General features: G+C 39.7%; 2 protein-coding genes across 4 annotated transcripts; one reads left to right on the top strand and one right to left on the bottom strand.

Annotated features, from left to right (window-relative positions):
• Positions 1-7,010: 7,010 nt before the first annotated feature.
• Positions 7,011-15,248, top strand: LOC116266628 (TORTIFOLIA1-like protein 2). 3 transcript variants are annotated; one of them, XM_031647927.2, is made up of 8 exons: positions 7,011-7,146; positions 8,782-9,520; positions 9,790-9,984; positions 10,138-10,240; positions 12,543-13,234; positions 13,655-14,377; positions 14,505-14,670; positions 14,995-15,248. In XM_031647927.2, the coding sequence occupies exons 2-8, from the start codon at positions 8,846-8,848 to the stop codon at positions 15,024-15,026; spliced, it is 2,586 nt and encodes an 861-aa protein (XP_031503787.1). In that variant the 5' UTR covers positions 7,011-7,146; positions 8,782-8,845; the 3' UTR covers positions 15,027-15,248. The 3 variants fall into 3 exon arrangements, with proteins under 3 accessions (XP_031503787.1, XP_049937097.1, XP_049937098.1); XM_050081140.1 differs by lacking the exon at positions 7,011-7,146 and adding an exon at positions 7,153-7,286; XM_050081141.1 differs by lacking the exon at positions 7,011-7,146 and adding an exon at positions 7,312-7,561.
• Positions 15,249-17,436: 2,188 nt separating this feature from the next.
• On the bottom strand, positions 17,437-25,513 carry LOC116266797 (probable serine/threonine-protein kinase PBL17). The gene is made up of 6 exons (XM_031648181.2): positions 25,009-25,513; positions 20,597-20,925; positions 19,394-19,529; positions 18,789-18,925; positions 18,439-18,562; positions 17,437-18,102 (listed from the first exon to the last, which is right to left on the bottom strand). Exons 1-6 carry the CDS (start codon positions 25,040-25,042, stop codon positions 17,492-17,494), a joined length of 1,371 nt encoding a protein of 456 aa, XP_031504041.1. The 5' UTR covers positions 25,043-25,513; the 3' UTR covers positions 17,437-17,491.
• Between the last annotated feature and the right edge of the window lie 497 nt (positions 25,514-26,010).

Here is a 26,010-nt window from a genome sequence, read left to right as displayed (position 1 = left end):
GAACATGCCCCACATTTGAAGTGATGATGGGGAATAGCGCCCGAGTTTCCTGTCGAGCCATATGCGAAGGAGTGGACCTAGACATCCAAGAGAGTACCTTCCGAGTAGGCCTTTTTATGCTGGCCAACTATGGCAAGGCATCGTTCTTGGCGTCCAATGGATCAAAACACTCATAGAGATAAACACTTCCATTCAAGAAGATGACTATGTGGTTTCCCCAAGTTGATGGTGGGCAGGACCTCCTCAAAGCCATAGACCATCTGGTTCCCCCAAAGAAGGCAGCACGAGCCCTCCAAGCACATGAGTTAGCCTACTTGCTGTTAGCTTACACATAAGAGAAGCAAACTGAAATGAAAGAAACTCCCGCACCTATTTCCCTTCTCTTGAAAGAATATATGGATGTTTTTCAAGAGTCAAAAGGGCTTCGCCCGCCAAGATCACATGACCACCGAATCCAACTCGTACTCGAAACTACAACTATGAGTGTGAAACCTTGTAGGTATACCCATGCACAAAAAGTGGAGCTGGAACGCCAAGTAAAGGATAAGAGTGGTCTAATCCAACCTTCGAGCAACGCTTTCTCATCACCGGTTTTGCTGGTTATAAAGCATGACGGAACCTGGCGCTTTTGCAAAGACTATAAAGCATTGAATGAAGCAACCCTCAAGGATAAACACCCTATTCTGGTAATAAACGAGTTGCTTAATGAGCTTGCAACCCTCAAGGATAAACACCTTATTCTGGTAATAAACGAGTTGCTTAATGAGCTTGCCAGCACGTAGTACTTCTCCAAAATAGACTTGAGGTCTGGCTATTTTCAGATTCGCATGGCTAGTAAGGACATCTCCAAGACAGCCTTCCGGACCCACGATGGGCACTTCAAGTTCTTGATAATGCCATTTGGGCTTACCAATGCACTATCTACCTTCCAACGGTGCAAGAACGACGTAGTCCACGTCCATCTCCAGAAGTGTGTGCTGATATTTTTTGATGATATACTGATTTACAACACCACTTTAGAGGAACATGTGAAACATCTCCGGCTCATTCTCGATTTGATAAGGGAACACAAACTCTATGCAAAGCAAACTAAGTGCAGCTTTGACAGACTGAGGTGGCCTATTGAGGACATCTGGTCTCGTCGGGAGGAGTTAAAATCGACCCCACCAAGATTGAAGGTATGGTGAACTGGCCCTTGCCGTCTACCCTACGAGGAAGGAGGGGATTCCTCGGCTATACTGGGTATTACCGTAGATTCATACGACACTAGAGTCATCGCTGCCCCTCTCACACGGATGCTGCAAAAAAAGGGGTTGGGTTTGGTCCGATGAGGCTAAGGTGGCCTTTGAGAAACTGAAAACGGCCATGACTACCATGCCAGTTTTATCACTCCTAGACTTCTCCAAGGCATTCACAACTGAGTCTGACGCTTGTGAGGTCGGGATAAGGGTTGTTCTCAGCCAGGAAAAGCATCTCATAGCTTATATCAGCAATGCTCTTAACAAACAGGCTGCACGGTTCTCCACCTATGACCAGAAAATACTAGCCATTGTGATTACGGTAAAAAAATGGCACCCTTACTTGATGGGGCAGAAATTCATGATACGCACTGACCACGTAAGTCTTAAATACCTCCAATCCAACGTATCTCCACCCCCACACAGCAATGGTGGATCACTCGTTTGCTTTGTTATGATTTTACCATTGAATATAAGCGAGGAGTGGAAAACTCAATGGTAGATGTGCTCTCTCAGGTTCCCGAAGGTCTCCTCACCATTTTCGGCCCTATTACAGATTTATGGGATCACATTCATTTGGCACAAGTTGGAGATGATCGGCTCCGACTCCTCCTCTTGTCCTTTCAGACTAACCCGGGAAGCATACCCCGGTATGAAGTAAGAGGGGGACTCCTCTACAGGGATAAGAAGATGGTGATATCTTGCGGGAACCCTTTGTGTGAGGAAATCATTAGACACCACCATGATCTCCCAACGGCTGAGCATGATAAAACCCGAAAAAGAATAACAATCGACTTTTGGTGGGAGTATCTCAAGGCATACATGGCTAAGTATGTTAGGAATTGTCTTGTATGCCAACGGAAAAAGTATGAGGCCGCCAAGACCCCGGGCCAGCTTTGCCCTTTACCCATTTCAGACAGACCATGGGAAGATGTTTCCATGGATTTCATTGACGCTATACCTCAGTCCGAGGAAAATGAGACCATTTTGGTTGTGAACGATAGATTGACGAAACATGGACACTTTACAGCCTTGCTTTGCATGTATTCAGTTCGGTTAGAGACATATCAGGAATGGGTTGGACGTCACCACGGGATGCCCCACACCATGGTATGTGACAAAGACAACATGTTTGTGAGTGATTTTTGGAGGAAGCGACTTGTTGGTACAAGGGTGCAGTTTAGCTCTGCCCATCACTCGCAAACTGGTGGGTAGACTGAAGTTGTTAACGCATCGTCGAGACTTACTTTCAGAGCTTTGCTGGACATTGACAATCCACTTGGATAAAATATCTATCTTGGTGTGAGTGGGCATACAACACCAGCCCACACTCAGCCATTGAAATGTCTCTTTATCAGGCGGTCCGTGGATGTCCTCTTACAATGTTGAGGAGTTATGAGCCCGGTCTAGCCAGGGAGGAAGACCTTGAACGTGCCTTGTTAGACTGAGATGAGGTGTTATGGGTCATTCGCACGAACCTAGAGAGGGCAAGAAACCGTATGTAGCAGCAACACAAGGGGAGGGCCGAGCGGAAATTCTCTCTAGGGGATTGGGTATGGCTTAAGCAGCTGCCTAGGGGGTAGAAGACTCTTTTTGGCAGATCATACACCAAGCTCCTACTGAGGTACTATGGACTCTACAAGGTGGAGGTGCGCCATGGAAAGGCAGCCTATCGATTAGAGCTACCTAACCGAGCAAAAGTTCATCCAGTGTTCCACGTCGAGCGACTCAAGCCTTATCGTGGTCTTCCACCCAAGGTTATCGAAGAGGTCCTCGATAAACTTCCACTGCCTTAGTGAGTCTTACGTAGACGCAGGGTGCGACGGGATGGAGAGTTGCGCCGAGAGTACTTGCTAGAGTGGAACGACCAAGAAGGGGGGCCGAGCTGGGAGGAGGTTGCTTCTCTTGGGGAGAGGTTTCCAATGATAGGAGCCTGGGGCAAGCTCCATCTAAGAGTAGGCCTAGGCATCGGGCCGGGCCGGACCCGGCCCCTTTCCCCCGCCCTCCCGTCGCACACTGAGAGTCTGATGGAGGAGGAGGGGGAGGGAGACGGTCCAGACAGAGGAGGATGGAGAGGGAGAGGGGAAGCGGAGAGGGAGGGGGAGAGGGAGAATGGGAGCAGAGAGGGAGAGGGAGAGGGGGGAGCGGAGAGGGAGAGGGGAGGGATTGGAGAGGGAGAGCGAGAGTCTGGCCGGCCTGGCCCGGCCCGTTGCCCAGGTTTATCTAAGAGGGGAGGATTTGCTATAGCCTTCCTAGGTGCGACCGCAAGAGCCAAGGTTGTCGGCCATGATAAACTCATCAAGGGACAAGCTACTTCCATCCTAGAGGGAGCGAAGGGCATCACTGAGGCACTCCCATCGAATAGAGAGGCTAAGAGCAGGGATGGGATACGTGTCCCAGCTATAAGTGAAGTTATACTCACCGACAGAGAGCACAGGCAGGCCAGTCTTCAGGCAGGGAGGCTAAGGATCTACTCAACCTGGTCGGTTACATTGCAATGCCAACACAACCCCTTCTGTTGTATTCGAGAAAGACTGCGACAGGGCGTATTCTAGGAAGGGAGGCTATGGGCCTCCAGCGGACAGCAGGTCAACCCAAACGCACCTTAGACCTCTGCCTTGCTGGTCATAACCACTCGACCTAGCCACACACGGACACAGGTAAGGGGGCCGAGGTGTGCTTGACCAGCTTTGACTAGACGTATTGCCCAGTTGAGTTTCTAGCCATCAAGTGTCGACGGACGTGATCGAATCACTATTTTCAATTTTTCCTTTCCTTTCTGTGTTCACTGATCGCACGATCGACATAAATGGCTGTGACTATGTTCGTCTAAAGTCCTCAGCGAGCAGAACCTCTGTATTTTTCGGTGATAGGAGATCCTTCAGGCATCGTCATAAGACCTTGATCATCCTCACACTTACTCGACACATTTCTGCTTCATTTGGCCATCACTCGATGCATCCACACCATCTGCTCGGTAAGCCTTCCGAAACCAATAACATTGTTACATACAATTTCCGATGAGCTTCCGATGGATTCCCACAGTTTTCGATCGCCTTCAACCTGCCTCTCTACCATGATCACCCAAGTCATACCATTGTCGGTCCTCCGCCGCACCCTTGTTGATATCCTTCCATTTAGTCCAAGATCATCCTCCCTGCTCGCTTGAGTGCTTTGCGATCACTACAATCTGAATCGCCCCAATCTGTTGAGCGTGATATGTGGGAATTGTTGGAGTCGGTGTCCTCAGCAGCCTTCCATCGTCTGGCTCCTTTAACACCAGGTGAGCTCCCCAACAGGTTAGTACCTTGATCACCTTATAGAGCAGAGATCCTTGGCAGGTTTGGGCCGCATTGGCCTAGGGCTACCAGCGTTGCCACTACTGAAAGGTCTTAGTACCTGAAGGTCATCGACCCTAGCTTGTATACTCCCTTGTGGTCTGTTCTAAGGATTGGGTGTGATTTGGTTGATTCGTAGGCATGTATGACAAGGTGGTTTGCTTGAGTGAGTTATGAGTGGTTCTTTTGTATCGCCACACATTTTACTAGCCTCGAAGTGTTGTGGTGCAGATTTGGGGAGAGCTCCTTTGTGTATTCCTTGTCCTATTGGGGTTTATTTAGCTGGAGTATTTGTCAAGTAGGGTGATTTTTGTATTAGCTTCATCTATGGTCATGTGACTCAGGCTTCAGCAGGCAGCAACCTAACATATTTTATAGCAGTTCTTGCTCCAAAAACAATGGATTCCTTGCACAACGGCAAATTCCTTATAATAAAACAACGGATTTTGCATTTTTCAAAGACATTTTTTTCAATATTTTGATTTTGGAGAGTGGATTTGAAGTGAATAAGAGTGTATTCTCCTTATAGCACAACCATTGCCACCTCCTAGATAGAAAATATTCAACCAACACATGCCATAGTTAGTTTGTTGAAACCACAAATCCCAAACAAAAGAGAAGGAATCAAATCATGGAAACTGTTATTGCCTTATCTTGTAAATTAGATCCTCATTTCAAAGAAAAGGATCTATGCACGGTAAAAAAGGCAAATTTATAGAGGAGCCCCTTTCCCTCACGAAGAATGTGAAGAAAGAGTGAGAGAGAATATTCAACGATAGACATAGACTTTGTGTCTTAATCTTTTTACTTTTTTTAATTCAACACGTATACGCATATTCTCTCCCCACGAAGCATTATTATTATTTTTTTGGGTCATATCAAACACTTGTTTGCCATTGACTACCCATTCTTTTGTTGCAATTTGCAAATTGAATAATTAACAATTTGCTTTGCTTGGAGTCCTACTATGCGTCGTATTGATTATGTAAATTTTGAGCACCATCAGAAGCTAGAGTTGAGGTTCTAGAGATGTTGTTCTATCTCCTTAGTTGAAATTGTAGAATTTATGAGTTTGCTAACAATGTAATTCTTGGTGTGAATTAAAAAATGTTCATCTAAAATGTTTCTTAATGCCCCATGAATTTGTAAGCTTTACAACTTATTAAATTGGATTTCTCTTTTGAGTTTGAACTTCATATGATCATGATGGCATAGATAGAGACAGACTGAAAGGGTCCTAGCATTGTATGTTCTATTGAAAAAGAGAGTTGTAGTACTTCAAAATCAGAACACAAGCACATGTTCAATTGTAATATGTTTCATAAATTTATAATAAAAAGAGTGATAACATAATCATAGTATAATTTTTGCCTATGAAGGAATATACCATCCGACACTTACAAGTCTAAAACCAAATTTATCTTATTTACTACTTGGAGGAAAACCAAAGGGCCAAAGGCTATGAATAAGAAAAAAAAAAAGAAGAAACCTTCAAGTGGCTTGCTAGTTTTCTCCAATGATCTTTACTATTTGGGAGCAAAATAAAACTTCACAATGTACCGCTTTGTAGCTCTGATTCGTTTGTTGCTTGAACTTAGTGTCACAAATTAGAATAGCAAACTCTTTGTGGATGCTTTTAGATTTACAAATTGAAAGGTTGCACGGTGTACCATGTTTGCCTTTGACAATGAATATCCCTATTCATGTTAAATACATAATTTGAAACATTTTTTCTATCTATTTGGCTTACTTCCTAAATTCATTGTTTATGGATAGAAGTTTTTTTATTGTATGCAAATTATATAGCTAGTTGAATCTCAGTTTGATTGTTTTTTGAATCTTCGATTTGATTTGGATCTATTTTTAATTTAGGACTTGATATTTACAAATTTAATTTGATACAACCATATAATTAGGTTTAGATTTTTTTTACTAGATCCAATGCATACCATATAACATTCACTTTAATATAACAAATGACAAACCAAGTTATTTTCACCTTTGGTAAAATGAAAACGAAGTTTAGGAACTGTCTACATTCAAAACTAGTTTTCCATTCCCTTAAAACAAAGTTATACAATGCCCAGTTTTCACCGTGATTATCTGTGTTTTATAGCCCGAAACAACGGACCATACGTTATGGGCTGAAAATAACCAAAATTCCCTTACTAATTAAATAGAAGTCGCCTCCCTCGTGAAGGAAAAAGTGAAATTTTTAAAAAAATTTACTTCATAAAATTATAAGAAGAATACCTAATTGGTAAAATTCCCAAGAACATTACATAGAAAATGCCTTCCTGCCTCGAGTTCCCATTCGTAAATTCAATCATAGGACATTATGCGTCTAAATTAATAACAGATAGTAGGACCTGATGAAAATTTACCTTGTCTACCAATTATCGAGGAGAGGTATCACTGTCTTGGCGATCAACGGCGGAGATCCATTGCGAGACGGCTACACTCATGTCCGAATTTCAAATCACATTTGCAGAGGCGCGAAAATCTAGAGGGAGGAAGAGAGAGAGAGAGAAAAGGAGCATCTTCTTCTCCAGCTACGTTAGATCTGAGAGGCAAGCTCCTGACCTTCGCTGGTGTTTTTCGATTCCTTTTCCCTTTTATTGTTCATGCTTCTAGAGTTCGTGGGTTCGCCAGGCGAGAATCAAGTTTTTTGCTTGGGAATTTCAGAGTGTATGGGTTCTTTTAGAGGCAGGTGTGAACGTGGCTCTTCAAGAAGGGACATTTTTGCACAGTTAGCCTTAGTTATCTCTTCCTCTTATTGATGACATGTTCTCTGTGGATTGCGTCTGCTAAACTTGCTTCAGCGCCTGAGGATAAAACCTTCGCTAGATGTCCGGGGATTTAGGTTTTCGTTTCAGCACGGACTGTTCCAGATGCTGGAGGAAGGAGAACTTGTAGTCAAGTTGATTTAAAGATGTTCTTCCTCCAGATTTATTCAGTTTATCTCACTTAACGAGCTGAACTTTGGTAGTGTTTTGTTTTCGCTTTTTCAGTTTCGAAGTTGTGTTGTCAAGTTTCATCCTTGAGCTTGGGAAAGAAGTTGTTGTCAGTCTCAGTCTGTCTTTTTCTTTTCGTTGTTTAGAATTTCCTTCTTGACAGACGTATTATGTTTGAATCACTTGTGATTTATCAAGACATGTTGATAGTAGTTTTGAATTCGGGTTCGACTCCGAGCTTTCTTTTTTCCTTTTCTATATAAAGAACCAAGTTCTCGGGAAGGTATTACAAAGTACGTTTAATTTTGTCTTGATACTGCTATAAGACTACGGAGAAAATGATTTTCAAATCGTGCTAATGTGGTATGTATTTGCTCCAGACGCATGGGTTAATTGTCCTCTTTGGGATATCTGAAGTTCAAGAGCGAAATAGGCCCTTACTCCTGTGGTTTTGATATTCAACCTCGCTGGATTTCACATAACGGGCAAACGCCTTCTGTAGATTTTTTCACGCGTGTGCACATTGAGGTGTCTTGACCCCTGATATATTGCTAAACTTTTAGGCTTCATTTTCAACTTTTGTCAAACCTCAATAGGAAAGTTGAATAACCAGCTCTTAGGAAGGCCCTTTCCTAGAGAGCAAAGCGGGTAAAATTTCTCTTCCATGAGAAAAATAATGAACCCTGTTCCTTCCCCAAGTAAAGGCTGCACGTTGACGAGTTTTCTGGGCGCTTAAATTGCCTATATGAAGCTGAATATTGATCTGAATTCCTACCAGACTGCGTCCAGGTATCTTGGAGGCACTTGCTTATACCCATGCACATCAGGCATGGCCATGTCCACAAATTGCAGTTTGATATCTTTTTCTTTTAAAGAGTTATTCAGAATATAAGATCAGACTTGCACAAGGTTTGGTCAAAATTTGTTTGAGATTTCTTTTTTGCTTGAAATTGCACTCCTTTGAGAGAACCTTATATTTGGTGTATCACGTTCATATTTGAACTTTTCTGAGATCATGTTAGTTTTTAAATTCATGTGTGTGTGTGTGTGCGTGTGTGTGTGTATGTATGTGTATATATAAAATGTATGTATGCATGTTTGAAGCATATTTTTAGTTGCATGTTGTTACTATTTTTTCCATTCTCAATAGATTGAATGTTAAATTTTTATGCTTTACATGCTTGTTTCCAACAAATAGTAGAATATATGCAATAAAATGTCTCTTTCTTTTTTCCTTTTTTGTGGCCTCAGGTGCATGGTTGCATTAAATCAAACCATGGTTTCAGAAAAATGAGCTAAGTGGACTATAAAAGTAATGCCTGGATACAACATGAGGTATTCCAAGGTTAAAGCAACTGGCAAGATTAGTGCTCAACAAGCCACTTTTGAGTTAAAGCAGCGCATAGTTCTTTCCTTGAACAAAATAGCAGATAAAGACACATATCAAATTGGCAAAGATGACTTGGAGAAAATTGCTGAGAGTTTAACAGTGGATGGAATTGGACCATTTATTTCCATCATAGTTGATACTGATTCTGAGCAAAAAAGTGCAGTTCGCAAGGAATGTATAAGGATCATGTCCTTGTTGGCAAGGATTCATGGGGAGCAGTTAGGGCCATACATTGGGAAAATGGTCAACAGCATTGTAAGGCGACTTAAGGACTCAGATTCTATTGTGAGAGATGCTTGTGTAGAAACAGTTGGTGTTTTAGCTTCAGTCATGATGCAGTCACAGTCTGTTGGAAACTGTCCAAAAGAAAGTGGAGCCACCTTTGTTGTCTTTGTGAGACCACTATTTGAAGCTCTAGGTGAGCAGAATAAACAAATACAATCTGGTTCCGCCTTGTGCCTTGCTGCTGTCATCAATAACTCTACAGATCCCCCGGTGGCAATTCTGCAGAGGCTGTTAACTCGGGTCATCAAACTGCTTAGAAATCAGCATTTTTTAGCAAAGCCAGCACTTCTTGAGCTTGCTGCAAGCTTAATTCAGGTCTTATTCATATGCATTTTTCTGGGCTTCTGTTGATTTAGATATCTGTATGGGTATGACTGGCTGGCCACCATTTCAATTGTTTTTTGTCTTTGTGATGTGTTCTTTATTATATAATTTTTAGTGAAATATATGTGAAGATCCATCACATAAGGAAGGAAATATTCTTTTCTTCACAAATTGAGTTGCTGGTGGGAGGGAATCTTTTGTCTCTTCTTATAAGATGCTACTTCTTTAAAATTGTAATTACATTTTCATTGATGTAGCAGGGTGGGGGTGCTTCAACAGCACATATTCTATCTACGGCTTTGACTGCCATCCAAGAATCTCTCAAGGACAGTGAATGGTCGACGCGTAAGGCAGCATCTGTGGCACTGGCACATATAGCCATAAACTGTGGCCCTTCATTGATCTCATTCAAGGCTTCCTGCATTGCATCTCTTGAATCCTGTCAATTTGATAAGGTCAGTATGGATGAGTCCCCTACCATTCAGTGCTGTATTAGACTGCATTTTTCTTCTTCTTCTACTGATGATAATTTGCTTTTGCATGTCAGTCTTGGATGCACTTGTTTTGGTTTTCTGTGTTCTCTTAGCCAGCTCCTCTGCTTCTCATAGGTTAAGCCAGTTCGAGATATAGTCGTGCAGACTCTACAATATTGGAGAAGTATTCGAAATGCTGATTCTCCTGATTTTTCAGAAGATGGGTCCTCTGCAAAAGGTTCTAATGCCATTCCTTATCATTGTTGTTAACAATCTTGTTGCTCTGAATTTCTAAGAATTGTTGACTAGCTCTTGGCATTGCATCCATGCTTCTCATGGTGCTATAATCGTGCTATCAGTTGACAAGTGACTGTCTCCTGCAAGAATTGCGGGGCTTATAAGCTTGAGCAATAGTGAGTTATGGAAGCCATTGCTAATTGGTGCTTATTGCAGTGATATGAAATGTTTGCCTCATATTTGTGCCATATTTGTAATATATAGTTTTCTTATTGCCTTCTTCTAATTTTTACTTAAGATTGACATCCATGTAGTTATGTGCTTTAGATGTCCAAATCTCGACAGCTGAGCCACTAGTCTGATTAGTTGGTTGAGTTAGTTATCGACTAACCTACGTTTCAAGCTGGTGAGTAGTTGGTTGGACTAGTCAATTAATCAGAGTAGTTGGTCAGCCCTGTAATCTTTGACTTACAAACACACACACACATGCATAGAGAAAGAGAGGGAGACCCTTGGCTGTTGTGGGCTGTCCACTTGGACAGCCCACTTATTTTTTTTAGTTTATTTTAATTAGTATCACAGATATCACAATATTTTTGAAAATATTGTGATTAACAAGAAAAATAAGAAAAACAAAAAAACGTGAAAAGAGTGTGATATTGTGAAAATATGAAAAATATACTTATAGCACATTTGTCACGTTTTCTCTCATTTTTCTATGATTTTTCCTGATTTTTCTTTTTTATTTTTTTAACGTTCATCATGCATCATTAAGACATTTTTTATCACTTTTATATAGTGTTATTTATGTTTTCTTATTAGTTTATAATTTATTTCATTTTTTTCCTTTTTCGATATGGATCTAACTTCTCTTCATGTTCCAGATTAGGGGCCTTCGCTAGCTTTATCCTTTTTTTTGGTACTTTTTTTTCTACTTACCTGCAAGTTCCGTCCAAATCGGAGTGTTCAACGTTTCCATCTATTCCTTTTTCCTTTATCCTGTGGGTCCTTTCTATTTTCTTTTCTTTGTTTGTCTATTTTTCTCTGTCTCGGTGCTGACATCACTGTAAAACATATTTGCTGGTCACTGTTAACTGCAAATACTTTCCATAACTAGCATGAAATGTGACTCTTTTTGAGAAATTCTGGTTGCTCATTGCTGTTTAATTCAGCAAAATCTGTATATCACTGTGTCTGTTTACCTTTTCCTGATAGAGGTAAATATGCAGACACCAGTGACGGTCTTTTGTTTTTGAGAATATTATCCTTATTGTGAAACCTAAGGTAGTCATAATAACTGTAATAAAAGGAAAGATATAATTTAGTTGTGAAGTGCATTAATTTCCACAAGGGTAGTACTAGTACATTTCTAATTCTAACTAAGATTTACAATTTACTTAAGTTGCAGATTAACATCTAACTAGTGAAATGCAGTTGGTCGCTATGGCTCTTACATCCTTGTTAACCTTCATTAGTTACCATAACTGAAAGTTACATGCAATGATTACGAGTCTTAACCCTTATATACTGCCTACTCTGCAAGGACTTGACTCTCTAAGTGGAAAATGAACAAAGAAGATTTTTCTGTGTTTTGAGGAACAATCCTAAGGTCCAACCAGTTTTGGTGAAATATGAATATCTCTGGATTGATTTGGGGCATTTACGACTCTCTACATGTCTTTATGCAGTTTTACCATGAAAGTAGTTACAAAGGTCTCCAATATTTTGAAATCTTCCTGACATCACCACCATCTTGAAGCTAGCAAATAATATCAGCCAGAATATCATGATATCTCAGGATATGACCAAAACTGAAAATTTTATAATTCTATCCCATGGTATTCCTGATAATTTTCCAATACTCCCAGAGAGTCTCTTTTCTTGTATTTTTTTTGAGCATGTAATTCTTTTGTATTCTGAAAAAGTTTATCTACCTGGTTTTTTATATTTTTTGCAAGAAAGAGGTTAGAAAACCTATTCCCTCGGTATGTGTTTCTTGTTCTCCTTTATGTTTTAGAACTTCTGAGATATTTCTAAGAAAATATACATTAATACATCTTGAAAAAAAATTCCCAAAAAACCCTTGATAAGAATGATGTTAGTGGCTATGCATGAAGAAGGTGAATTTTCCTGCTGTTTTTTAATGCAGAAGTAATTGCTTAAAATATTGGCACTCAATCAAAATTACATAGTAGCATGCACAAGCGCAATATTGGTTGATTACAATAATTCTTGTTTCCTGATTTGACTGTTGTATTCTTCTTTTGTAACTGTTGTTTACCTTGATTGACATTGTTCTACAGAAAATTGTTGTGAGGGTGATAACATGGATCAGAGTAGCATTGGTGGTGGTGGTGGTGGTAGTGGGTGGAAAGATATCCCTCTTACATCTGGTGATTCTACTTCCAAGGGCAAGAGTACCATTAGATTGGGAGGTAGAAGCCCTTTAAGTATCAGAAAAGCATGTTCAAATCACGTACGCAAGGCCCATTTCTCAAATGAAGATGATTGGCATGTTGAGATTGCAGTTCCAAAGACTTGTCCTCTCCTTTCAGCAGACAGAAGAAATGAAGAGTCACAGGGAAGCTGTATCACTAAGGCCTCAGTTAGAACAAAATCAGAAGCGAAAAGAATGCCCGATCCAGGTTACATCATGCAGATTAATGATGCTCACAATCCTGAGTGCCTGTGCATATCTGATGTTACAGGGACCATAGAGGCCAAAAGTATGAAAGTTGACCATAAGCTTCTACAAAATGGAGGACTGAATAAGGTTGGAATTTGTGATTGGCCAATAGCTATTGCAAGTTGTCCAGAGGACCAGACTGTACCTCAGAAAACTGGGGAAAGAAAAAGCCTAGACTCTGTTGTCACTGAATGTTGTTCTCCAAGTGTGGAGGCCTGTTCAACATACCATGCCAATGAGTTGGCTCTCATTCGAAGACATCTTCTGGAGATTGAGAATAAGCAGTCAAATTTGTTGAATATTTTGCAGGTACCCTATATATGCTGCAGTTGACCATACTGTAAACCATGAACATTTGGAATGTCAATGGTTTATATCTAAATATGCTGCAGTTAACTCTGCGTAGTCTAGTAGCGATTCTCTTTCTTTTTCATTTTTCTGTAAATTTTACCTTAGCAGTAATTTACTTCACTTGATTAGCAGAAAATACATTTTAGGTGAATCCTTTAATTTTCAAGGGCCTTCAGTTTGTGAGAATCTTATCACAGTAAATGGGGTCCAATATGGTCTCCAGTCAAAAGAATTATAGAAGCAATTTGATGAGCTTAGATTGAGTGAAGGTTAAGCATTGTGCACAGTCACAAACACATAATGGCTGGTTTTATGGTTGGCACTGTAGAAGGTTTAGTGTTTCTTGCTTTCTGTTCATTTTCTTTGTTTACTGTTTAGGTCTTCATGGGAAGCTCTATGGAGAGTTTATCTGCCTTGCAATCAAAAGTGCTTGGACTTGAAAGTACAGTGGATAAAATTGCAGCTGACCTTTCTCATATTGGAAATTCTTTGTACACTGTGAACACCAGTAGTTGGATAAAGAGTTTAAGCAATTCATCATCTCCTAGAGTGTCCACATACAGCTGTCAGACACCTCAGGAGAAGATGTTTGCTAGGGGGCAATCAGAAGGTTACAAACAGCAGGTTGAATTGAAAAGCAGGCCAAGGTCCTTTTTCAAGCAGGTTCAAGAGGTAGATCTTTGTCCAAATCCTACAGTCAATGTAACCAGAAAGCCTTCAGCAAGACCTGCTAAAGAAACTTTAGCTTGTGGGCTTCGCAGGAAGGTATCATACACAAAAAGCTCTGAAGGATGCCATTCTCTGTCATCTAAGATCAGCAAAGGTGTCTCAGAGAGTTACAAGCCACTTGATTTGGTGAAAGATCGTGGGCATACCATGTGGAAACACATTAATGAATTCCTGTGTGTTGATGATTTTGAGTCTGCTTTCACAGAAGCTCTGTGTGGTGAAGATGAGAGTACTCTTATAAAACTTATGGAGATAACTGGTCCTGTCTTGGATAGACTGTCACCAGGAACGGCCAACAAAATACTTAGTATTGCAGCAGCTCTTTTAGTGAAAGATATGTTCCTAGAATGTCTACTTCCCTGGTTGCAACAGGTATCTTTTACTATCAATATAAGCACCAATTTGTTACTTTCTCTTGTACAACCGACCATATCAACATGAGTTTTTAATTAATTTTCTTTTTGGAACAAGAAATGAATATTTTTTTTTAATATTTCAGGTTGTTGATCTTTGTACTAATGGTAAGTCGAATTACTTTATGCCATCTGCAAAAGCAAGGAGGGAGTTACTAACAGCTATACAAGAAGTAGCAGCAATGCATTTTGCAGATCCAGAAGAGAAGAGGTGCATTGCAAAACTTGCACTGAAGCTGACTCAACTCTATGGTAAGGCCTGTCCTACATTTTGTTCTCTTTCATTGACAGTAGTTGCTATGGGAGTAGGTTCTTCACTAGAGTCATGAAAGTGAAAGCTGTTATAAGGCAAGCATAAGTTGTCAGTCTACTCCTGCAGGCTTCCTCTAGGAGAATTTATGGACTGTTTACAAGAGTCTGGAGTTCACTGTGCTGTGTAGTCTTTGCTTTTTCATGAAAGTTTTTTCCCTAAGCACTTCCTGAGTAAAGAAGCATAAAAAGGGAAAGTGGCATGTTGAAGTTGCTTATATTATATTAAAACCACACTGACAAGGACTATTTTGCTTGCTTTTGTAGAAACAACTGACAGAGACCTCAACTCCCGGTAGCGGATGATCAGCAGATGCAGAAAGCTTGCACAGTGGGCACCTATGGGTGAATGACTGATAATAGTGTTCTATTGATGCACGGGAACACTGTTGGACAAGTGAAGGAGTCCATAAATGTTGTTTAGTATCCAAGGAAGGCTTTTGTACTCTGTAATTGGGGTAGGACCCAAACATGCTTGACGATGTAAATTAAGCTTTTTCAAATCACCAAGCTTCCAACGATGTATGTACGAGCAGGCATGTCTCATGTGTGTTGAATTGAGTCAAGCTCGAGTCTGAGCACTGAATCAAAAGTCTCGAGCTTGAGTTCCGTCTTGGACTTCACCATTCAAGCGCCTGAACCAGCAGGTTGAGTTCAGCTACTGCCTGTACACACACACACACACACTCACGCAAAATATTACTCATCTTATTTAAATAGTTAACACATTCAAATAGTTCAGTCAATATTCAAAAAGAGTGATAAACTCACAAGTCATGTTGGAATTGGTAAAAATTAAAGTTTATTTTTTATTTTTTCCTTTATGTGTCTATATATACAATAGTATGACAATTGTGCTTATTTCTCTCCCTGAATGGTCCGCGGTGAGTATCCATTGGAGACAGACAAAATAGAAAGTCACGTTTAGATTTTGCAGAAATTAAAATTCATTGGTTTCATGTGCCTCTCTTTAAAACTGTTTAATGAAACAGATGGATCATCAAAGTAATTTGATCTAAATAGTTTATTTAACTAATAATCAACTTAGTTACATTATTTTAGTGTGTGAGCACGAAATTTATTGACATTAAAAATAAACGACTTACAATCCATCAGAACTAGATAAAAAGTCACATTTTTTCTTGAAAAATATTATCCAGCATCAGATTACTTGAATTTGAGAACACCATATATATATATATTGGATTTGAAAAAAGGAATTGATATCCTATTAAGAATAAAGACTGGATTCGGATACCAAAGATGACATCTAATCAGATTCAAGTAAATATTGATGGGATTCGGATTTGGATCAGATCTATTTTTAAATAAATAATTGATACACAATGTTTACAGTATGGTTTGCATTTGGTTTAAAAATCAGATTCAAATTCCATTTTTTGTCTAAAAGATGATTTATATTAAAATAATGTTTACAAACATATTAGAAGTTCATATTTTGTTTAAAATACTTAACACAAATTTTAAGATGTTTGTTTTTGTCACTTATCCAAGTAGTTTGGTATTTACCAATTACTCTATACATATAGATGTATGTATGTGTGTGTGCTGTGTGTCCATATGTATATATATAAAAGCCATAAAGTTGAGATGCATAAGAAAATTCAGGATCTGATCTCACTAAGCTGACCTTATAGATCACGGTTCACATCCACAGGATCAATCTTAAGAAAAACTGTGAGAAAAATTAAACATAAAGATAAATTTCAAAAACAAAGTTTTTGAATTTTGACTGATGACATACTTTGGGATATTGTTGAAAATGTACTTAGGTTTTCATTTTTCTTGTTCAGTTAACAAGAACTATCCTATCAGAGTTAACTTCTGGTTTTCTGGCAAGGCCTGCAAGGCATAGAAATACTAGAGAGATTTCAGGAGTTTGCGAGTTTAGCTTTACCTTTTATACTTGTGATGGATAGAGTGATGATAAATGGAGAGTTATTGAATGGTCACTAGGGCGGAAATGTCCAAAATGCCGAGGGCAACTCTATACGAGCTGAGTGTGAACCAACTTTTTATTAGCTTCAATAATTATGTACAGTTTCACCTAAGTATCAGGCCTTGGAGGCACTAAAAGGTGAATAGGAAGAGGCAATGTTATAAATGTCAATATTAGAGGTGAATTGCTTTACAAAAGTATTCAGAGAATTAGACCCACTTTCAAATTGGTTAAAAAATTTCATTTAAAATAATTTTTTAAAAAATAGAGAGATCAAGAACTTATAGCTCTAGTTTTTGTGAGAGGCCATAGGCACACATATTGGCCAATTCAGGCCAAACACCAGCCAATATCCATACCAAAGAGAAATGAAGGGTAGAAAAAGAACAGAACTAGTTAAGAGAATTACACAGAGAAAACAAGCCCCGTCCAACACCAGATATGGATGTCCGAGGGTTTCTCGAAGTCAAAATCAAGAAACCACAAGAAAGAAAACAAATTTTTAGCGTGCTATTTAACAAAAACATCTCCATCTGTATATATCCAAGTAATGGTACATCTTAAAGGCACCATTTTGACTCAAGTTAAACTACCAATGGAACACTTAGGGCAACAGTCAAATTGCGGAAGAATTTTGACCGTTTTCAAATCACACTTGTTGTCACCTATTCGCCAGTTACATTAATAAGAGCTTTAGATGTGCTTCTAGTTGCAGGGCCAGAATCTGATTTTCGAGTGGAGGACAAGCATTTCAGAAACTATGCAAACACATGCCAAAAAACTTATAAATAGAGTTGCATTGCATCAAATCTTATACAACACAGACTCCTCCACTGATGGTTTTTTGATACCATTTCTAACAGGATATGACTTCCGCAGGTTACATTCATCTGACCGACCATGCACATCATCATATGGAATCTCATGGTTGCCTTTAGGATCAGCTGGTTTTAGTCTATGTGGTCTATGTGCATCATTGTTTGCATGATCAGAAGGTTTATCTGGCAGTTTCTTTCTCACAACACCATTTCCAGAAGAATCTTTATTACCTTCATAAAGAGTTGTACCACTGCCCCCATTGGGGGGAGGTGCATTCACCTGATTGTTCTCTGACTCTTGAAGGGTCTCCAAGATTTCAACAGCTTCTTTCATGGTAGGCCTTCCCCTTGGATTCTGGCTGAGGCAGACATAGGCCAAGCGGGCGACCTTTTGTGCACTTTTAACCGCGTACTGACCTTCCATTCTTTGGTCAATGATCTTTAGCAGCGTCCTGCTGTGATTTAGAAGAGGCCTAGCCCACTCAACCAGGTTGTGTTCCCTACTTGGCCTGCTCTTATCAAATGCTTTTCTCCCAATTAGCATCTCAAGGAGAACAACCCCAAAACCATAGACGTCACTTCGAGCGGTCAAATGGCCTACACATCATAGTGATGTTAATGAGAAAGAAGTGCATGAGCGTTTATACAACAAAGTAAAAGGCCCATGTCACCAGATCATTTGATGTAAATTAGATGATTGTTAACAGGTCATCAATGTCAATGAGTTTATGAAAGTATCATGTTTAAGAAGAAAGCCGTCATGAACAGTGCTGCCGTCATCATAACAATTGTAAAATAAAACAATGAATTAACAATCTAAAGTCTAAACTACAAGCAATATTTCAATTTCTTTTAACTTCTGATACCACCTAACAAGTATAAATCTTGTGGCCAGGCAACGGAAATTCTCTCAATACTTTTCTAGAAACTCACCAGTCATCACATATTCGGGAGCTGCATATCCATAAGTTCCCAGTACACGTGTGGAGACATGTGTTTGGTCTCCCATTGGCCCATCTTTAGCAAGACCAAAGTCAGATAGTTTGGCATTGAAATCCTGCAGGATGAACAATGTTAGTCAAGCAACACAAGGTTTCAAAGAAAAATGTCAGTCAAGCAACAAATGAAAATTTCAAAGAACACTAGCACATTTCCTTTTCCCTTTTCTCCTGCAAGTGGCAAGACATGAAATTTGCTTCCATCAATTGTATTCGGAATTTCACAATTTTACAGATATAGAATAGAATGAAATATCTAGAAAATGATGGCATCCAGAAACACACCTCATCTAGTAAGATGTTTGATGTCTTGAAATCACGATAAATAATAGGTCTTTCTGCTCCATGAAGGAAGGCAAGTCCTCTAGCTGCACCCAGTGCAATCTTCATTCTAACAGGCCAAGGCATTGTAACACAAACACCTGCAAGAAACGAAGGGAAGCCATTAACTTTGAAGAACCTAATTTTCTATAGAAGATAGTGACAATAACAGCTCCAATATGCTAAAATATTTGCCTCATTCTGGTTTCAACTTCACACTCTATGTCATGTGGTACTGCTAGAAAAATGGAACTGAGAAATTATATAGATATCTGGAAGCTTATAGAATAGAGTGTCAAGCTTAGATGGTTGACATGAATTATTGGTTAAAGAATTCTTGCCAAGGACTAGCTTAAACATGTTACTCTATACAGAAAGCAGCCGTAACCAAAAAGGAAAATAATTCTCTTCTGACTTTTTCACATACTTAAATTAAATTTTTCTTGTATGTCCTTCCAAATCTGGAAAAAGTTAGAGAACTTTGAAACCAATAGAAATTTAAGTATAGCAAAATCAATCTACTACAAACAGAATAAACTCAACAAGAAGGGTTTCGTTCAGATCCCTACGTCGAAAAAGGTGTTTTTCCAGGCTTCCACTTGCCATATACTCATAAACCAGCAACCTGTGATCATCCTCACAGCAGTACCCAACAAGTTTCACCAGATTTGGATGACTGAGCTGTCCAAGATAGTTTATCTCAGCCTGCAAAACCAAGAGGATAGAAAAAAATTATAGGATGCCATCATTCACAAAATCAAGTACAGGCTTTCAAATGGTCAGACTAGAGCCAAATTCGCTAACAGTTGTTGAGCCAGATAGCTTAAACTGTTTTATCACATGCTTCCCCAATTTAGGTGTACTTAGAGGTTAAACTTTTATGATTCTCCCAGGTGTGAACCGGAAAGCTGGCTCTCTGGTACAACTGAGAAGCCATGAAGTGAATCCTGTGGCCCTCCAGTTTGAATGAGGGGACATGAATTGATTCCTCTGCATCATTGTACCTTTGTACAACAATCAGTGAAATGCATCAAAATCCCGAAGGGAGTTTAATGGCTTTTTTTTTTGTTCTTCAAAGTGTTGGCAGCTAAACATCAGATATGACAAGTTCGGAAAACTCTGCCAGTGGCAGGCTATGTTGTGAATCAGAGCCTATCTTGTTAAGTAACAAGCTCAAAGTTAGTTGACTTTCATGAACACCTGCACAAGAATTAAGAACGGTAGCACTTCAACACCTGGTTGAGTGTGAAACTAGTAATGTGCAGAACACAAAAAAAAACTTTTTGCAGGCCCCTTGAGTTCGAAGCCTCTTAATTCTTGGAATCATCTTTAAAGACCCTGGGGAAAATAGTCTAGTGTTTCAGACAACAAGCAGCCAGCATGTGTTTTAATTTTTACTAATGACAAACATGTCTATTATTGCTGGGCTGGTGTCAAAAGGCACTAAAAATTGCACAGGCACATTAAAATATAGCTACAGACACCATAGAATAAATATCCAAGAGGTTGATTGTTAAGGAGCTTGAAATTTATTCTTATTCTCCACAAAACTTGAGCTGATGCTCACAATTGAATTATTGGTTAGCCTTTTCATGTTTGAAGTCATTGTGTGTATAGAACTTTGGGCTAGCTTGGTTTGACAAGCATCAGCTTGAAATCGGAACTTGTTTGTGTAGAAGGTAAGTCAGAGTAGCAATCCGTAGTTGATCAATGACAACACCAACGGCAAAGAAAAGGATTATGAAAGAAAAAATCATCAGCAAAGCAATTACCAGCCACTCTCGATCACCCTGCAACCCTTCAGGATTGAGCTCCTTAACTGCAACTTGCATGGACTTGAACCCAAGCCTTACAGTCTCATCAATCAATCCTTTGTATACAAACCCAAAGCCACCTTCTCCAAGTATCTGATCTGGCCTGAAATTCTTAGTAGCTATCCTCATCTCTGTATAAGTAAACACATGAGCATCATATCCACTAAACTGCCCGAAGTCTTCAACATCTCTCAGTGCAGCCGGTGGATTTTCAGCATTGCTAGTCACAGATGCATTCTGACCGGGCACTGGTGAAGATTGAGGTTTCTGGGGCTTGATCCCTGCTGCTGGAGAATTGAATTGAGAGATAAGGAGTCCGTCAGATTCAGATGGTGAGGAAAAGAAGCACAACAGGAATAATGGAATCCGTGGTGCCATGGCTACATGCAATTACGGTTATTGTTCGACCAACGTCTTAAAGCGAGCATTTGGAGCGGTGGTTTCTAAAATTACGTTCTCTTCACTAGGACAGTATTTGCTTGCTCTCTTGCAACATATGACCATGAGAGCTTACTTGGTTTTACAGATGTAATGCCCTACAAATGGTCACCTAGACAGCCAATGGAGCATCTACAAATTGATCTTGACTCGATTGACAGCCTTTATCAGTTATGAAGAGGAATGTCCTTCGTGACGAAAATCTCTCAAAGAAATTTTTTCCTAAAGTCTCAATTTAATTTTCGAAAAAATGTCAAAAAAAGATAAAAAATAAAAAGGGTAACGTATTTACAAAAGCAAGATTGTACAACTAGCTACCTTATTTTTTCATTGTCCAACCACGGCCTCACCATGGACAACACACATATGAGTTGAGAGGGGAAGAGTCGTCGTGAATTTATTTCTAAACCAGTCATGGGATGTATTTTTCCAAAAGATAGTCGAGCTATTGTAAAATATCCAAAACTGGGTGCTATCTCTGTAAAATTTTTTAACCGTCCGACGAGGGTAAGTTGGTAACGCGCATGCTACAGCCAATAAAGAAAATAAGGGTAAAAATGCCCAGAAAAAGTTCGTACGATCCGTGCCCCATCCGAAATGACGATTCTACCCATACCTGCCGAAGTGACACAAGGCAGATCTAGTGGTGGGACCCCGTTCTCAAGCGAATATCAGGCTGCTGGACCCAGATCGCACTACTGGTCTCACCTCTCCCAACAGAAGGAATCCGAACCCGATCAGTATCACCAAGCGTGCATTGGTGGCAGTACGCCACCATAGACGCTCCTCCACCGGGAACACCCACTCACTGGAAAGCTCCAGTACTGTTCTCATGGGCACGTTGGCCATTTCGTCGGGATGCGGACAAGACACGCTCAGAGAGAGCCCGCAGAGAATATGTCTTCCACGTGAAGACGACAAGAGCGCAGAATTCGACACATGAAAAGCGGGATTTGCAAGCCAACAACACTCTCTTTCTCCTTATTTTTTCCTACTTCCCTGAATTTAAAAAGTAGTCCAATCACGTTCCAATGCAGGCCTGCTGGAATCACTTTAAAGTTCAGGAAAATCCCGGATCTTCAGGAAATCCAGAGTTTTCTCCTGCTTCATTGAGTCATTTTCATTTTCAAGGGTCACTGTTATGCAGGAAAAGTGGACATGAAACTGGGTTTTATGCTATTGATTGGGAAAAGGGAAGGTGTGAGATAACATCTCTCGTAAAGAAACTTGCCACAGATACGAAAAAAAAGGGGCGGCTTGATACAGAAAGTCATTATAAAGGCACCGTGCAGATACCATTGACATGAATTGCTAACCATCCCAGGAGGATTAATGACCAGCAGTACATTATCAAATTTAAATTTTGATGACTACTATTAGCCCACAGTTCATGTTGCATTAATAAAACATGTCCAATCTTAAACGCACGAACACACACTTGTAAAATAGATCATAATTGAAAACTGAAAGGTGACAGATAACACCTCCTGTTGAGAAAGTGGCCACGAATACGAAAAAAAAAAACATATTTGGGGCTTGATATATAAAATTAATACAAAAGGCACCGTATAGATACCATTGAGATGAAATGCTACCGTTCCAGCAGGATTAATGACCAACAATACGTCATAAAATTTAATTTTTGATGCCTATTATCAGTCTACAGTTCATGTTGCATTAAGGAATCATGTCAAATCTTATACACAATTTCTCACAACACGCACAAACACACACTTATAAAATAGATCATAATTCATGAATATGAGATTTCAATGATTTTAAATTCTTAAACACAATCTCCAATTAATGCATTAGATACCATTAAATTACTCGCCTTCAGTTCACTATTAAATACAAATTTTGATTCATTTAGCTCACAATTCGTGAATATGATGCTTTAAAATTTTATTAAGAAATCTTGTCAAGTCTTAAGCATAGTTCTTCATACACTTGCGTACACATAAAACAATCCATCGTTCGTTATGATGCTTTAAATTTGTATTGAAAAATCATGTTAAGTCTTAAGCACAATGTTTACACGCACGCGCGCACACACAAAAGGTAAGAACATGCATAAACTACAAGATATTAATCCACATGATCAAATTACTTGCAGAAAATGAAGGTAATTCTTTTTAAAATGTTTCATGCGACATTTAGCAAATTGTAAGGAGTCAGATCAGACATTGAACAGTTTCTCATGCTTTTTCTGAATCTTTCCCTTCAGATATATACCCGAAGACATAACAAATGCTATTACGAATCATATCTGTAAGGTTAGATTATACAGCAAATAATCAATAATCTACTTTAGAGTTTTCGTGGGTTTATTCACAGCAGTTTAGAGGTTATCACGAATAAAAGTCTTAAAAGGATTTAGTTCAAACCAAGATGATCTCAACCAGTCCTTGAAGCTGCTTCTGTACTATTAAATATCCATGATCCATCACTTGCCAATTCAGATTTTGGGAGCTTTTAATTTAGTTGTACAGTTCTTCGTGATACGATAGGAAACAACGAATAATATAACTAATAACATAATACATAACCTTTCCGCCTTAAATACGACACTTCACTGGTCAATGCCAATGATATCATTAATTATTATATTGTTTTACGTAGTTAGGAGTTTACATGAACCCCTTCATTTTCGCTGCTTTAGTTATTGCTTCTACTTATGAACAACAACCCCATTATTTCCGTCTCCTTTGCCCAATTTCCTTTTTGTCTCCTTTGCCCAATTTCCTTTTTAATGGATTGGATATTTGACCGAACCATTTTTTAAAAATTTAACATCTAAATAAAAAATTGGATTGGATACGGATTTAACAAATGACATCCAATTACAGTTGAAATTAAGATTTGTATCCTATATCCAATTTTTGTACATTTTAAAAACTGATCAATTTGGTTCAAAATTCAGATTCAGACATGAACGTAAAAGTTAGATTCGGTATGGCTTTTCTTAGTGCCTATTCAAATCCAAATTCCAATATGATATCAATATCTGAAAAAACATATATAGTTAAAAACATATTCGATTCAAATCAGATCTTTTAACATCCCAAAGTCTCCCTCACGTTTCAAAACAACTCATTCCCCCTTGTCTTCTTGGGCTGTTTCTGCCGAACAAAACAGCCAAGTGAGCAACCTAGTCACTTTTACTTGATTTCAGGAAAGTAAAAGAATTGAATAAATTGGAGGATGAAAGGAAAAAAAAACGGAGGTCCGAAAAACGAAAGTAAACAAACAAGCTACCATCGCAGATCCTCCCCAAAAGTTTTGGAGGAAGGCTGACGACAAAAAGAAGCCCAAAATTACTTCAGTCTCTTATTTTTCCTTTTTTCCCCGAAAGTAGGAGAGCACAAGCTGGTAATTTCACAAAAGACGTTCCGCCCGGAGAGGGTTTTGGAATTTTGTCGAATAAAATAAAAAAAAACTAGTCAGCCCTTCTTCTAGGTTTTGTTTTATCTAGAAAAAGTGGGAAAAAGATATTCCCCAATTCTCACTGGGACTCGGTCGTCCCAAAAAGCTTACTTTATTTTTCCACTCTTTCGAATTCCGAGCCCCCGTCTTCATGCTTGACCAGTAGCCACAAAGGAAGTGGCACATGCGTCCAAGTCAAGTCACGAGAGTCCGCAGAATGTCCATCTTGCCCCCTAGGGCAAGATTCGGCGTCATCATCAACGACCGATAGTTAAAAGGACGCCTATCTCCCTCAAGTCTTCGCTTCATATAATTGAGGGACACGGACGTCAATGAGTAAAAGTGCCGGAGGCACGAAAGGAAATGCGTATGCAGAGAACAAAAATTTCATGCCGTTGGGTTCGCCCCAAAAAATCCCCGGGTCAAACAGTGGACATACCCCGTCGTTCTAGTAAAAATGCGGTGGCAGTTAGGTAAAAGTTGCAGACGAGGGGCAAGAGTTTTACCTCCTCCTTCCTCTATGCTGACGCAGCCGCCCATCGCCGATCGGGATCCTCCTCGCCGAACGGAAATATCATCCTTCCATCCTCGACTTCACCGGTACGCGCCGGAGGAGCGGGTCCCCGGCGAGATCCACTAGTCAACCAAGACTAGACCGAGGTTTTTCGGCCGGCTGAAGGCTCAAGCGTGTTTCCAAGAACAGGCGTAAGGCAACCACCGGACGCGTCGTACGCTCGTATCGGTCTGTGGCCGGGAAATGGAGGAGGAGGAGAGAAAGAAAGGGGAAAGGAATGCTGCTTCAGGGGGTCGAACTAATCTAGGAGGGGAGTGCAGAAACCTTCCGGACGATAGTGGGTGAGTTAAAGCTCGCCGGAAGGATGACAGCAGCCCGATGTCTTCGCCGGATAGAGGTTGTCCGGGGAGGAAACTGGACAGGGTCGGGGGATGACGACAATGAATGGCAAAGCCTGGCTGCTTTTCGTCGGTTATATAATGGAGGGAGTGGGGAGCTTTCCTCGGGCCAGAGGCCGCTGAAATCGCTGTGCCGAAGGAAATGGCTGCCGAGAAAAGGACTCCTTGTTTCTCATAATTACGAGTCTGCCATATCCGCCGACCCGTGACGGATCCGGATCCAGATATTGGGGAGCCGAACTGTGTCTGGCTGTCGTTGGACGTCAGAGACTCTATCTATATATAATGTTTTTAGATTTTTTTTTCTTTAAAATTTTAACTTTTTAAGGCTTATCCGTCCAGAAATAGTGTTTTTAATAAGATGGTTTTAAATAAAAAGGTTAAAGATAGTTTGACATGAAAACATTTTTTAATTAGAGCAAATTCATTAAACAATAATTTTAGTATAGATCAACTTGCTCTAGCCATTCAGAAAAATTTATCAAACATTCATAAAATATTTTTTTATTGTCAAACTACCCTTTAACGAACTTGTATTAACTCAAAAGGCAAAAAATATTAACTCCAATTATCATTTAAGTGGCGCATTAAAACTT

The sequence above is a fragment of the Nymphaea colorata genome, chromosome 13, assembly GCF_008831285.2.
Source record: "Nymphaea colorata isolate Beijing-Zhang1983 chromosome 13, ASM883128v2, whole genome shotgun sequence".
Taxonomy (NCBI): Eukaryota; Viridiplantae; Streptophyta; class Magnoliopsida; order Nymphaeales; family Nymphaeaceae; genus Nymphaea; species Nymphaea colorata.
The sequence above is the reverse complement of the archived record's forward strand: the minus strand, read 5'-3'. Positions and strand labels throughout refer to the sequence as shown.